General features: G+C 34.7%; 1 protein-coding gene across 5 annotated transcripts in view; it reads right to left on the bottom strand.

Annotated features, from left to right (window-relative positions):
• The window catches only part of GALNT13 (polypeptide N-acetylgalactosaminyltransferase 13), a 445,911-nt gene that overhangs the window by 45,623 nt on the left and 383,682 nt on the right, over positions 1–16,606 (bottom strand). For all 5 annotated transcript variants that reach the window (XM_084892276.1, XM_084892273.1, XM_084892275.1 and 2 more), the window contains exon 10: positions 1,345–1,484. In XM_084892276.1, coding sequence (XP_084748402.1) covers positions 1,345–1,484 — 140 coding nt within the window. The remainder of the gene's footprint in view (positions 1–1,344; positions 1,485–16,606) is intronic.

Genomic DNA, 16,606 nt, shown 5'->3' with positions numbered 1-16,606 from the left:
AATAAAAGAGAAATATGCAAAAGGACCTTAACCCCACTACCCCCACAAGCCACGCCCACCAGCAAATCAGGAGCAAGTATGCAATTTAACCCAACCAAGATGGCTGTGGCCATGAGTAAGCAGGAGGCTTGGGTTTGCGCGGCAATGAAAGAAGCCAAGCATCCTGCCGGCTCTGCCTGGCCCTGGCCTCTGCTCAAGGCTCAAAGTTTTAATTGTAGAAGATAAAACAAATCCCAGATATCAGGGTCTCCACTTGGGTCACCCAGGGGTGTGGCTGGCCTGCAAACCACCACAGGTCCCTTGCCCAGGCCTTTCCATGCCCCAAGGGAACCCGCACCCTGATCCAGGACACCCTTCGGGCAAACCAGCTGGCCCCCACCCATGTACCAGGCCTCTATTCTATCTAATAAAAGAGTAATATGCAAATTGACTGTCACTCTAACACACAAGATGGCTGTCCCCATGTGGTCAAAGATGGCTGCCCCCATGTAGACACAAGATGGCCACCACAAGATGTCCAGCAGAGGAGGGCATTTGGGATGATCAAGCCTGCAAGAGAGGGCAGTTGGGGGGGGGATCCAGGCCTGTAGGGGAGGGCAGTTAGGGGTGACCAGGCCTGTGAAGGAGGGCAGTTAGGGGCAATCAGGTTGACAGGGGAGCAGTTAGGCATCAGTCAAGCTGGCAGGGGAGTGATTTGGGGATGATCAGAGTGGCAGGCAGAAGCAGTTAGGGGCAATCAGGAAGGCAGACAGGAGAGCAGTTGGGAGCCAGCAGTCCTGGATTGTGAGAGAGATGTCCGACTGCCTGTTTAGGCCCAATCTTATCTGGTATAGGGCCTAAATGGGCAGTTGGACATCCCTGGAGTGATTCCAGATTGGAGATGGTATAGGCTGGGCTGAGGGACACACACCCCCATACACGAATTTCATGCACTGGGCCTCTCTATTGTTATAACTCACATCAACAAAAGATCTTTGCAGTTTACCATACATTTTAAGGGTGTAAGAGCCACTTGAAACCTATGTACTCTTATTAACCAGTGTCAACCCAATACATTTAATTTAAAAGTTAAATTAAATTTAAGGAAAAAGGACCAAAAAGTTTTGGAGCCATTGATAAAGAAATAAGAAAATATTTAGTCAGTCTTAAACTATCCCCATACTTTTACAAATCCCAATGGTAAAGATTTTTATGGTCCTGGTAATATATAAAAAGTCATTTAAAACAGATCTATTTAAATGCCCTTAAACCATTTTGTTCATAACGTAAAAAAGATTGAGCTCCTTAGATATTGCTCTATTTTCAAAATGTATTTATAACTCAACCACAATAAATAATTCATACCTCACCAAGTGAGTAATAACGTCTTGGGATCTGGGAGTCCGGGTAGATGTTTTCGAGGTACCAAGAAAAGGGCTTACACTTCAGATTTTCTCTCAGTGTTTTTCTGACTGATACATCTCCATAATCCACTTTGACAACACCTGGAATTTTTTGGAAAAACACAAATCAGTTTGTGCTATTTTGGTTTTAGTACAGTTTCACTCTGTTTGATTTTGATCAGTCTTTTCTCTGTAATTATAATTTCATCAAATTCAATTGCATATGCAGCTGCTGTTGCACCGATTTTCTTACTAACATCCAATTAGTACATTAAATTGACATAAAAATAGTTTTTCCATTGGTTATGACTTTTCAAATGCAAATATTTATCACTAAGTACTTGTACTTCTTAGATGGAATAATTAATCAACTAAGTGTAAATTGCTATTAATTTAGCATCTTATAATCAAAGCTTAACTGAGGTGTTTTTTTCTTTAATAAAAATTTCAATAGCTCCAATGCCTTTGTGAATGCTCATACTTTCCCTACAGTGTCATTTATTTACCACCTGCAGATTTAATGAGAAATTTACTATATAAATGTGATGCTCAACAATGTATAACACTTACATGTTCTAATTTTCCCTTCTTCTTCTTGAATTTTATTCTATCTAGGCTTATCATAGACCTGCTTTTTTCTTTATTGATTTTTTTCCTTGTTTCACTTTATGAGTTAATATAAGTTACTTGAATCCCTGGATAAGGTAGTGAGTAAATAATCATATAGAAACTATTAAACAAATGGAATATACTCATGAGGTATATTAAAATTGCTTAACTTTACTTCATATCAAAACAGAATTTATAAAATTAATATTTACATTGAAGATCATAAGAGTATGCTTTCTAGTTAAGAAGTAAAAACAATAATACCACTAACTTTTATATAAAAATATGTGGTGACTTTTGACCAAAATGACTAAATAATTATGATGAGATTGCAGTTATTTTTGAGATTATTTTGGAAAGGTCTCTATTTAATAGGTTTCTTTAAGACAAGTAGTAACTAGACATTAGGGTAGAATAAATGGCCCAGTATTTACTATATTCTATTTCAACCAAGCAGCAAAGCCCATCAATCATTCTACAAAATAAAAAAAAAAATATTTAGATGACCTAAATGTTTTTTATCCTCAAAAGCAGCAATACTCTTGAAGCCCATCACCTGCTAGTTTCACCCTTTCTCCTCTGCTGTCTCTTCAGATTTTTTTGTTTTACAAAAAGAAATGCCTAGTGTTCTTGGAAAGCATTCTGCTCATATTTACAGACCAAACCATTACCTTCTAAGAAAATATTGACTTTTCTAGCTGGTGTTTAGATAGCAAACAACCAGGTCTTTGGGCATTTTAAATGGGTAAATATTTGCTATCAAAATAATTTTATCTAGAATTTCCATTCTGAAGTTCAACCTTAAAAAATAAAAGTCTTGAAAATATTTACAAAACAGATCACTAAAAGACTATCTCTCTGTGTTAAGTGTTATGGCAACTGAAATCACCTATATGATAGTCTTCAAAATCATATAAAAAGATGAGTGACTATGAAGTAGAACCTGAATTAGATTACTTAGATCCATGGTTTAAAATGCCATCTGCCTTATTTTCCAAACTCTTAGTTCTAAACCTCTTTAAAGTAGTTTATCCAATTGTTTGTTCAAGAATTTTACTGGGATCTCTAAGAGGCATCTCAAATTTGACAAGTCTAAAACAGTCTTCTTGATTTTCGATCTTGTTCCATCTCTAAGGTTCTCCATTTCAGTAACTAGCACAAATATCCACCAATTTGCTCAGGCAAAAGAGAGGAGTAATTATTTTACCTCACACATACATATTCAATTTATTAGTGATTTTTGTTGGCTCTGCATTTACAATATATCCCCAGACCTGCTGTCCCATCCCACCTTCTCCTCTACCATGCTAGTCCCACCCTCTCTCATCTTTTGCCTAGACTAGCAATGTAATAGCTTCCTAATTAGTCCCACTGACATCTTACATTTCTCCATCTATCCCTTATTCATTGTTGCCTGCTCCCTAGACAGTATATCTTAAATTTAAATAAAAGCATGTCTATTCCCTGTTCTAAAGCTTCAAATGATGTTCTACTGTGCTAAGAATAACTGACAATGTCTTAAACATTGTTTCATATCCTCATGAACTGACTCTTGGCTATCTCTCTGAATTAATCATCAATAGTCACTTTATCATAGCCACATTGGATTTTTGTTGTATACCCCACCCCCATTTTTTTTTTTTTTTTTTACATGCTAAGGTCATTCCCACTTCATGGCTTTGTACTCATCCCTTTTCCTGTCTGGATAGTATTACCCTGAAACTTCCTTTTTTATTTAATTTTTTAAAAAGCTTTATTTTTCATTATTTTTTATTTTTATTGTTCAGATTATTACAGATGTTCCTCTTCCCCCACCCATAGCTCCCTGCACCCAGTTCCCACCTCATCCCCACCCCCGCCCCCACTGTCCTCATCCATAGGTGTAAGATCTTTGTTCAATCTCTACCTGTTTCCCCTACACCTCTTCCCCCCACGAATTTTAAGTCTGCTCTCTTTCCATGCCCCTGATTCTATTATATTCACCAGTTTATTCTGCTAATAAGATTTTTTATTCATTTGATTTTTAGATTTACTTATTGATATGTATTTGTTGTCACTTTGTTGTTCATAATTTTTTATCTTTACCTTTTTCTTCTTCTTTCTTTTCTTAAAGAATATCTTTCAGCATTTCTGGATAATAGTTGTCCTGACTTTTAGTTGTAATTTTGATGTGGTTGTGAGAGGCAGCAAGTATAGGTGTTTACCTATGCCGCCATCTTGGTTCTCTGCCTACCCTGAAACTTCCATGAGCTGTCCTTCACTTCATACAAGTTTCTGCTCAAACTTTACTTCCTCAGATTCACCTTGGCCTTTCTATCTAAATTGATCCCTCCATGCCATCATCCTGAGTCAGACCCTATTCCTCTTTCCTGCCTAATTTTTCTCCAGGGCACTTCTTACCACTTGATATTATATTATAGGTTAATTTTCCCATTGGCTCACATAAAAAACTTTGAATAAATAATTTAATCTCTTGAAGCCTTAGGTATCTATTTGATAACATCTTATTAGGTATTATAAATACTAATGCCTGAAAAAGGCATAACACAGTGACTGTTATATAATAATTGCTGAATACATGTTGTATATTGTACTGGATATCTGTTGTTTTCCATGCCAATATTCATTCTGCCCTCTGCTGAGAGCATCCCTTCCCCATTTTCAATATGATGGTTTGGTGGCTCTATTCCCCTACCCACCTTTCCAGCTTCAACTGTGGGCACATGCTAAAGGCATGTCACTAGGGGATCTTGTTAAATTACAGAATATAATTTTGTTAGTTTGAAGTGAGGCCCAAAGGCCTGCATATCTAATAGTTTCCAAGGGATGCTTTCCATGAGTTACTCAGGCCAAGTTCTGAGTAACATTCGAGACAACCAGAGCATTCCATTTTCAACCTAACATCCAACCCATCATGATGATGGGCTCAGGAATGGATATGTGAACCAGCCAGCCTAATAAATGCATACTGAGAATTTGCTAGTTGAAGATTACACTCTAATTCCTGTGGAATTGCTCTGTATATGGATGCTCGAAGCCTGGAGTTTCTGGGGCCACCAAGGGAGAACTCCTGAGATAGTGAGGCCAATGCAGAATAAAATAAACAGATAGAAAGAGAGAAAGAGAGAAAGAGAAAGAGAGAGAGAGAGAGAGAGAGAGAGAGAGAGAGAGAGAGAGAGAGCGAGCGCGAGCGGAGGCCAAACCAAAACTAAGTCAGCAGAAGCTTATTTATTTTATTCCAACTACATACCAGGTGCATTTTCTAGGCATTTGGGACCCATTAGTGAACAAAAGTATGTTCCTCTATGGAGTTTACATTCTAGTGGAGGAAGACAAATAAACAGACTAGGTGAGATAGGAAGGTCCCAATACAAGAATTGGATACATTTAAAAATTTATTTTCAAAGGCAACTTAAAGAGTTGAAAGTTGTAAAGGTAAATATTTCAATGGGATTAACAAAATCTGGAAAGGCTTTGACAATATGATAAAGATGCATTATGATTTAGAAAAAAAGAGCATTTTAATTAACTACAGGTATGCAGGTTTGATAAAGAGGCAAATGATAATACTTATTCTTTGTTATACTTTATTAAATAACCTGTCCTTTATTCATCATTTTAAAACCTACTTCATGGTAGTATTGAGTTTAGATATGTAGAATATCCAAGATTTAAATTTGTAAACAGATTGAAGATCATAATGAACTTATTTAGGTTCTTCTCTAGTAGATGCCTAATAAGCCTAATAGTTCTGGCTTCTCTATATCAAGATACGTGATACTACAATAGAATAGGCTGAAGGCTAAAACTTAGAGTTTGATGTATATGAATATGTACTGCTATGAACTTAAAGAAAGGGGGAAATGATATTCCTTCAATAAGGAATGAGTAAGTAAATCAATGATATATTTATCTGACAAAATAAAATTCATATATTGAAATTATAACTATAAAAATATAAACATGTTTATAAAACAAATTTTATTATACTATTATTATAACACAGTAAAATGAAAATATATGAAACAATAAAAAATGAGAAGAAAAACAGCACATTCCCTTTGCTATCTACTAAAAAAAGAACAAGAAGTTATACATTTATTTTTCCTTAGGCACAATTAAAACTATGTAGCTAATCATAATTTTTTTATACATAAAAATATATTAATTGTATACTTCAGTAGACCATTATCCATAGTTTCAGCTAAGAATTTTTTTGTGATATTTTCAAAATTCCCTATAACAGAAAAATATACTCTTTATTTTGTTATTCACTTTGAATACTTGTCATCAGGAGCTTTATGAATAAGGATCTGCATTCCTTTCCCTTCAGAAGAGATAATAATAAAAAGATAAACCATTTTAAAGCCAACTACAGATTATTGTGTTTTAGAGTATATAAATACTAGATTGTGTCAGAGGCTTAGCAAATTACTTGGGATACTTTTGTATTATTCAAAAGCAACAACAACAAAACTACTCTTCTAATCCAGCATTTCCATTTTTACCCATTCTTGATATGTATAAAAACCACCCAAACATATAATCTCTCATTAAGAAATCATTGCATAGAACCACATTAAAGGCTGATGGCCTATGTCAGCTAATAAACATAGTGATTGTTGAATTTAGCATTAACTATTATGATTGCAATTTTACTTTAATGGGATTAAAATGAGATAAGTTGTACAAAGGTCATAGCTATGTCACACAGAAGAAGTAAAGATCAGACAACATCCAATTGATTTTAAGTCTGTCTGATCTCCATAGTCAAGTTTGGGCAGGGCTTGAGGCTAAATTTTCCAATTGCCTCAAACTTCAGTTCAATTTGACAATAAAAAAATCTCATATTGAACTACATGGTTTTAGATGAATGAAAATATGGGAAACAAGAAAAGTGAACCTTTGCAATTGCCTTTTAAAATAAAGGTCAATTTGATATCAGTTGAAGCAAATCAACTATAAAATCCACATTCTCTAGGGGAAAAAAAATCCAAGTAAGAAAGTTCAAGGCAATGTTTACCACCATTTATAAGCTACAACAGTCGGAATATATACCATCACCTGCTTCCTAACTCAGACATGTTATAGAAAATGCAAGAAAGGTACTGAGCCAATGAACCATCAATGATATAACTTGTGCATTTTGTCTTTTGTTTTGTTTTTTATCCCCCCATATTAAGAAAAAAAAAGTGCATGCGATTTATATGTTTATCTTTTACAGAATTTTAATGGTTATTTGAGAATTATGTACTCATTGCAGATTAATTTTTAAAACAGGTAAATACAAAAAGTACCAATATAAAAGTCATCTGTGCCTTGGCTAAGTAGCTCAGTTGGTTAGAGTCGTCCCTAGACACCAAGGTTGTGAGTTCGATCCCCAGTCAGGACATATACATGGATCAACCAATGAATGTACAAATAAGTGGAACAACAAATTGATGTTTCTATCTCCCATCCTCTTTCTCTAAATCAATCAATATTTTTTTTAAAGTCATCTGTAATACAGCTTTATTTGTATGATGGTAGTGATTTTTCTTGCAAAGATTTAATTATACTGCACTGTGCACTAATAACTTGTTTTATTCCTAAAACAGTAGGCTATCAACTCTTTTCAGGTCAATTGAACTCTTCTATAGTTTTGTTTCCAATGCCTCTGTGACATTCTATTTTACATGTTGATAATAACTTACTTAATCAGTTCCCTATAGTTAGACATTCAAGTTGTTTCTCATTTTAGACTACAAAATCAATGAAATTCTTTATGTCTTTTTTATTATGCTCTTATTTCATTAAAATAAATGCTAAAAGCAATGCATTTTGAGAAATTATGTGCTGATTTCAAAACTTTAAAAAAATACCTATTACTAACCTGCTCCCCAGAAAGATATATCAAATTTACATACTTTGTATCAGTGATAAGAACCAAATTTCCCTTTCAGAACACTGACTATTTTAATGTATTCTTTACCACTTTTTGTTATGTGGCGATAAATGGTACCTCAATATTATTTAAAATCGATTACTAGTGATGACAGTTCTTCTCCAATTAGCTTTGTCATTTCTTCTTGTATAAACTGGGAAAAGGAAACTTTTGCCATTTTCCATAGACATGTTCACTTTTTGATGTATAAGCACTCTTGATACAACAACATTGGGGATAGATGTTGCAAATATTTAAATTTTTGGTACTTAATTTGGCAATACAAAAATGTTAAAAATTGTTTGCTTTGTGCCCTTCATATGATATTTGGCTTTCACTATTTAACATTTTTTTAAAGTCCAGCTATATATTTTTACATCTTTAAAATTTTTCACTTTATATATTTTTTCATTTAACTCATTAATCATATGAAATTTATTTTAGTATATCTCTAACCATGATCCTTTTTGGATTTTATTGTTTTTGTTTCTTTGCACATATACTGTATATTTTTTAAATGATTCACTTGATTTTGTTTTTTTGCTTTAATTAAGGACACTAGCCAACTCTCCAGTTTATCTTTATTGCTGGAAAAATCTACATGCCATACACTTTTATAGTATACATTTTATCTAGGATCAGTTTAGTTTAATATATAACTTTACATTTAGATTCCATTATTTTAACCCCTGTGAAATCTAAATGAGTATCTGCATTTTGATATTCATCTTCATTGAGGGTAAATAAATGTAGCTATTTAAAACATATTGTACCAGCAATGTGAATATGCTCAGGTCCTTGAGTATTTCATTACATAATCTTGCTTTGTTTTGTTTTTAATAGGAAGTCTAGCAGTAATTATTTTATGAATTCAGAAACAAGAAAATCTGTGTTTTCCCATAGCAAATTTATTTATTTTAATCTTACAAATACTGTTACCTTTATAACTGATAAGGTATCTCTCTGTTTTCTAGCCAGTGTATCATATAAATTTAGAATTATATAAAGACATCTCAAACCATTTTTGGAATAGGACAAGCATTTATTCATCAAGGCATGGTATGGTATAGTATGGTTAGGGCTAAGAAGTACTGAAACAACAGATATAGCACTATTTAAGGGAGTTCATATTTTTAATTCCATAATAAATACATTTGTATATACTCTCATTAAAACTCTATATTATCGCTATCTATTATTTTTGTTTCATTTATTTTAAGGATGAAAAAACTAAAATATTAAATGGTTAACTTGCTCAAGTTTACTTAGAAAGTAGCAGGAGGAGGATTAAGAAGTCACTCACATCCATCTAATATCAAGGTCCATGATCATGCCCACTCTGCTACAATTAGAGGACAAAACTTTGAAAAACCGAAATAGAGATATATTACAAACCATGGTAATTATCATCCCACAAAAAAATATAATCCACTCGGCAAATACTCCCTGAAAAATAGATGTGATCAAAGGTTCTGAACAAACTCGAATTCATGGAAATAGGTAATCAGCAATGACACAATTGGAAGTTATTCTATTGATTTGACAATTAAATATAAGCCAGAACATTCTAGTGTGCAAAAGATTGTGCAAAATATGTCTATATAGTGCTTCACAAATTGTGTTTGATCAATCACTAGTTCTTTAGGATGCAAGATAGAACCATTGCTTCTGTGCTATGACAATATAATGTTATTATACATCTCTTAAATAGTGATATATTTTATAATCAATGACATCTTACAGTTGCCTCTGAGGAGAAGACAGCTATATACTAGTGGTCTTCTTTTGAGCTTATGCAAATTTGTTTTTCTATTTGTGGAATGAACTAGTCAATTGTAGTTTTAGTAAATAGTTGACATTTAAACCAATGGGAATTTAAATATATACTGATTATTGTCTAAAAACTTTTAATACTTCTGGCAAAATCAAGAAAGTAACAAGATTAAACTTTGCTGAATGGTTTCAAGGACTTGGAAGAAATCCCAGAGATAATAATGTTTTAAGAAAGTCTATATCATCAATCATCTTGAGGGCATTGAGAATGACAGTGGATGGAAAACACATACAAACTAGTAAATCTGCAATGAAAAGTGATTCAAAAAGTCAGTCTCAAAATGTGAAATTACTTGATCAATTTATTGCTTATTTTGAAAAAATTTTTATGTATACATAAGAATGAGATATGATAAAAAAGTTGTATCTGACTTAATTTATAGCTAAAATAGTTCCTCAATATGTTAACCTCAAGAATGAATATACCTGTTGAGAAGGACTAATTGGGCTCATATTTATAAACAGAGCAGCAACCATTGCTAAACTGGGGCATCTCACACAAGCCTCCTACTAAACTGCCTGCTTTCCACACTGAACTATCTATTTCCACTGCAGTCTTGTCTTCAACTGGACCCTTATAAAGGAATTCCTGAAATTGTATTTCAACCAATAGGATTGAAACATTTCCCATGCAGTTGGAACTGCACAGCTACATCCTCATTAGCATCTTCACTGACCAATCAGAGTGGCTCCATTCCAATCAATCAGGACAATCCCTTTTGGGCCAATCAAACTGTGAGGATTTGGAGCCTGTATTTGTATGAGGGCTGACCAATCAGGGATTAGGGATGGAAACTTCTCACTGTTCAAGGCAGCTCTCCCCTGGCTCTCAAAGAGCATTTTTACTTTCAATAATTGGAGACTGTGTTTACCTGGATAGAACTATGACATCTGCTGGCTCTGTAACCCCAGAGTGGAGCTGTCTTTACAGAACTGAGCTTTAACACCAAATCTATAACACCAAAGCCATTAACAGCAGGGCTATGTCACTGAGACACCTCTTAGCTGTGCTGCTTCACAGCATGCTGTTGGTTGCTTGCACTGAATAAAATCTCTGTTCACCCCAAATTGGGGACTCCTGTTGGTAATAGTGACCTTTGGTTGATAGGAACAAAATAATTATGAGTGAAAAGGAGTCTTACATTATAGTTTAACTAGAGGCCTGATGCACAAAAATTTGTGCAAGTGTAGGCCTTCCTTCCCCTGACTGCTGGCATAGGCTTCCCTCTGGCACCTGGGACCTGGGCTTCTTTCTAGCTGCTGGCAGGCACCCGGGACCCGGATTTCCCTTGCAGCCCGGGTTTCTTTTTGAAGGACATCAGTCTTATTAGCATATTATACTTTTATTACTATAAATTATTATAGATTAGAAACTTTTTCCTTCAGGTATATAATAAATTGTGACCTTTAAGTTGACGGTAACTTAAAGTAGAAGAAAAAGTGCTTAAACATTTAGTACCTGGTCATATTTTAAGAGAAACAATAAGTTAAACCCATTCAATAGGATTCTTACTGTAGGATTCCTCAGAACTTTTACTAAGCTAAAGTGTATTTTGAATATCTAAAGTAGGTACTATTTCCCAAATTTATTTCTCATTTTCGAAAAATTTGAGACAACAACCCTCCATTAAAACAACTGGGAAATGCAGCTATATTGCAAAACTATTAATTATGGATAGGATATAAATTAATCCCATTAGAGAAAATCCTTTGTGGGGGAAAAAATCTGTATGCTTTTAAATTTTTTCATCAGCAAATTTCCATTGCAAAATATTAATGAAACCAAGACGATGATAGTAAATTCAAATATATATATTTGTTGACACATGTATTTCCCTTCACTTTCTATTGTACAACAGTATATGGCAATAGACATTATTTAAATACTGGAGGCCTGGAGCACAAATTTGTGCATGGCTGTCCAGGGGGAGGAGCCTCAGGTGGTTGGCCAGCTGGGCTCATACCCTGGTCAAAACCCCCAGTTGCACTCCCAGTGGAGGGGACAATTTGCATATTAGCCTTTTATTAGATAGGATTAGTTATACTACGCTCTGGTACATGCTCTCTCTTCCCTTTTATTCTTTCCTCTTTTCTCTTTCTCTCACTTGAACACATATATGTATGTACAATATATTCTACAATATATATTTGATTTCATGGCTTAGAATTACTATTTTATAGTTAATTACTAAAAGTATTTTAGACTTATTTATATATCAAGAATGGAATATATATATCCATATACACTGAGTGGTCAGAATATTATGATCTCTGAATGCATAATAATCTGGCCACTCATTTTATATATATATATATATATATATATATATATATATATATATATATATATATATTATATAGGATTAGTTATACTGGCTGCTGGCACAGGCTATCTATATATCTATATCTATATCTATATCTATATCTATATCTATATCTATATCTATATCTATATCTATCTATATATCTATATCTCTATCTATCTATCTATCTATGTATTAGAGAATTAGAGACCCGGTGCATGAATTCATGCATGGGTGGGGTGGGGTCTGGTCAGCCTGGCCAGGGGGAATGACATGAGCAGTTGGCCAGTCTGCCTGCTGGTCCAACTCCTGGTCAAGAGGGGCAATTTGCATATTAGCCTTTTATTATATAAGATATATACTGAGTGGCCATATTAGTATGCGTTCAGAGATCATAATAATCTGGCCAATCAGTGTGTGTGTGTGTGTGTGTGTGTGTGTGTGTGTGTATGAGAGAGAAAGAGAAGAAAGTTTATGCAAACTTTGGTTCCAAAGTGTTACTTGGCCTCATTGAGAAAGAACATCATTAACAAAAATTTTAAATATTTATTAAAGTGCATTTTCCTAGTCTGTATTTAATCAGCATTCTTGCTGCAAAGCCAATAAGAAAATCTAATTATGTTTTTGAATTATGAGTTTTTCAAATATAGGAAAACTAATATGATCCAAGACTGGTGAGAATTGGTTGTAGCATCTTATTAATTCAACTAATATCTGAAATTACATTATGAGACACATTAACTCAAACAGAAAAAATATTAAGTACACATATTCAATTCTTGATTATCTAGGCTAATAGAACATAAACCTAGGCAATATAACTTCTTTCAAAAGGAACAAATTCTATATAATTTAAAAATTTCTATTTATGCAGCAGGAAAGAATTCTGTATGCATGTAGATATGATTAAAGGAGATTAAGAATATGCCATTTCCCTTAGGAACTACTAGTTCAAACTCTCTGAATTTGAATTCTGCTCTGTCATGTACTGAATATGTAATATAGGGCAATTTATGTAACCTCAAAAGGCCTCAGTTCTTTTCTTCTATTAAGTGGGCATAATAACAGCATCATCCTCAAAGTGTTACTGTCATTATTAAATGAGTTAAAATGCAGGGTACATACTAAGTGCTCACTAAAAGTTACCTATTACGTTTGTTGTTGTTTTAGGATGGATACGGACCTCAAGGGGCAAATCATCCCCTTATAGGAGGGTGGGCTAGTTATTTTCTCAGCCTGTTCACTTCTGCTGTATATCAGATGAATGGAGTAGGAAATTACTAACTTAACTTTGTCCCACATGCCCTTTAGGTGAGATGCATGGCATATATCACATTCAAGATTTTGGAACTTTATCCCTACAGGTATCATTTTTCTGAATCCAAAGTACAATAAAATGAAGGTGAAATTCCACATATCTCTGCACCTGCTATTTCCCCTGTCCACATTTGGGCACTGTGGTGATTTTGACACATATGCCACACAAGAAAACACAAATTCCATAATCATGGTCTTTCAGTTAAGATGATGCACTACCACGAACAGTATAAATTCAGATGAAAACAACAATCACTGTTCTAAGAGAACACATCGATTTCAATTTTGAAAGAAAAATGTTAAAAATATTCTCAATCTCCATTGTCAAACAATTTGGCCCCCTGTCCCGAACTATTATAAATGAGGGAGCTTGGAAAGGCTAAAGCAGAGCCATTAGTCACCCTTGGGACATTGCACACTGACACTATGGAACAACCAATGACAAAAATTTCAATAAGCAAGCGTTTGACTTATGATTTTTGGGAATGGTAGAAGAACATATTGCTGCTGGGTTTTCCATGCAGCATTTATCTTCTTCTGGCACTAGTCATGTCAAAGACTTGATACTGAAAACAAAGCCAAGTTTATTTATTGCAGACCTAGGTTACAGTTCACAAACCAGACTTAACGCTGCATGATATGAGAACTTCTCAGCAGTTCCTAAATAAGGTCAACATTCAGGCATCAGGAAAGCAGGCCAAGTGTGACAGCTGTACTATTGGGATGCTAAAATATCCTTCTACATAATAGTCACATGCTCTATTACATTGATAATTCTCACACGCCTGTCTTCTTCTTCTTCTTCTTCTTTTTTTTTTTTTAGAGTTTTGTATTTTTCTCAGCAAGTCATTGATCTAAGGCTATGCTACAATATATCTCCACAAACCCTCTGGGTCCACAGAAGGGATTGGGCCGCTGAATGGGAAGGCAGAATGTCAACTTCTTGAAAGGAATAGTATGAGTGTAATGCAATGTTATTGTTTTTTTGTTTTGTTTTGTTTTGTTCTCTAGTGAGGGTTTAATTTGTCTAGGGAAAAGGAAAGTATTTCAAATCACAACATAGCAGTGGAATTCAACTGTACAAACTCTGAAGAATATCAAGAGTGTTTCTATTCTTGCAAGCATGAACTTAAGCTTCTTACATTATTTCTCCTGTCCTCCGACCTTGCTTGTTGGAAATGTTTAAAACAACAACATTGTTGGTTAAAATATAATGGAGGTAGTTACTTTCAGTGCAGTGAAAATTTACTGATTAACAACTGTGTAAAATCATAAAATTGCATCAAAATTGGAACTGTTTGAGCCAAAATTGACTTTTCACAGATGAAAACCTTTAAAACTCGGAAAGCTGACTGGCCCTGTGTGAAGTAGCATGGCTGATTGGTGAAAGAGCCTGCCTTCGAATCGAGGTCTCTTGACTTCCAGGTCAGTGCTCTTACCATCTGTTCTTAAATTTAGCATATTGTCATTGTTTCTCTTCCCACATTATACTTGAATGGGTGGTAGAGATAAAATGTTGAACAAAAACCATACAAAGTTTCTTCCCTAACAGCTTAATCAGTAATCAAATAAGCAAAACAAATGAAAAGCACAAAATATAAATTTACAAATGTATTAAGCAGATGTTAAGGTGTAAAAGAGTAGAAGAGGTAACTGACTCACTAGTGGTTAGGTAGGGGCCGATGAGGAAAAGCTCTCTAAGAACGTGAATATTGAGCTGAAAATGTACTCAAAGGTAAGTGAGATGAGGTGGAGAGTGAACTGGGTGTGCTTTGCAGAAAATTTTAACTCGTTTATATCTATCTATCATCTATCTATCTATCTATCTATCTATCTATCCATCCATCCATCCATCGATCTATCTATCTATCTATAAGGCTAATATGCAAAGTGTCCCCTCAGGAGTTCAACCAGGAAACCGTGAGTTTGATTGATCACTATGACATGTGCTGACCACTACAGGGCAGTACGGAACAAAGGAAGGCCCTGGCTGGCAGCTGGCAGCCTGGGGAAGGAAGGTCCCAATTGGCCCTGATTGCCAGCCAGGCCTAGGGACCCTACCAGTGCAAGATTTTTGTGCACCTGGCCTCTAGTATTGATAATAAGGTTGCTTTTCTTTGGCTATTATTAAATTATTCACTTCTCTATTTTTGCATTATTTTCTGTGGCAGACATATTACAAGATGGCCCTAATGATCCCTATTTCCTGGTATTTGTGCCCTTGTGTGGTTCTTTTTCTTTGAGTTTTGGTGGAACCTGTGACTTGTTTCTTACCAAGAGAATGTGGCAAAGGTGAAGAGATATCACTGCCATGAAAATGTGACATTAAGATTGTAACATACATCTTGCCAGCAGATTCTCTACTGGATCTCTCATTTACTGGCCTTGATAAATTAAGCTGCCATCTTACAAGCCCTCCTATAGAGAGGCCCACCAGGCAAAGAATTGCTGGGTAACAACCAGGAAGAAACTGCAGCTCTCAGTTTGACAATCTGAGAGAAATTCAGTTGTGACCATTGTGAACTTGAAACAGATCCTTCCCCAGTCAGGCCTTGAGATAAGTCTGTAGCCCTGGCCCACAGGCTGCGTGCAGCCATGTCAGAGGCTCTGAAGCAAAGGACCCAATAGACCATGCCTTGGACTCTTGACCCACAGGAATTGTGAGAAAATAGATGTGTGGCTTAAGTCACTATGTTTTGGGTTTGCTTTTTTTTTTTTTTTATATATCAGCAAATAATATATAGGGTGAGGCAAAAGTAGCAATACAATGGTGAGCACACAAAAGAGGGTATTCTTGTATTATTATTTGTTAATTATTGCCTTATTTTCCATACAAACAACCTACTTTTGCTCCACCCTGCATTGCTCCTTTGTGTTATTTCGGACTATATCTAAAATTTCTTTTTTTGATTCAAATAGCACTAAGTCCTTTACCATCTTATAAAAATCTTCAAAAATACAAAAACAAAAAACCACACAAAAAAAACAAAACAAAACAAACAACAACAACAACAACAACAACAAAAACTAAGGAAACATTTATTGGGGAAATTTTATTACATTATTTAGATAATCATTTATTTCTTAATATATGAATTTTAAAAGTTTTTTTTAAAGTTAAATATCTGGAAATATTAACACATAACCATTTAAGACTACATAAAGATGTTCTACCATCTTTTCACCCTAAAATGTAATAGTACATTCTTGAACAGTAGGAGGTGTGCAGGAGGCAGCTG

The sequence above is a fragment of the Pipistrellus hanaki genome (genome assembly GCF_964339955.1).
Source record: "Pipistrellus hanaki genome assembly, chromosome: 8".
Lineage (NCBI taxonomy): Eukaryota > Metazoa > Chordata > Mammalia > Chiroptera > Vespertilionidae > Pipistrellus > Pipistrellus hanaki.
This window is presented reverse-complemented; position numbering and strand designations above follow the sequence as displayed.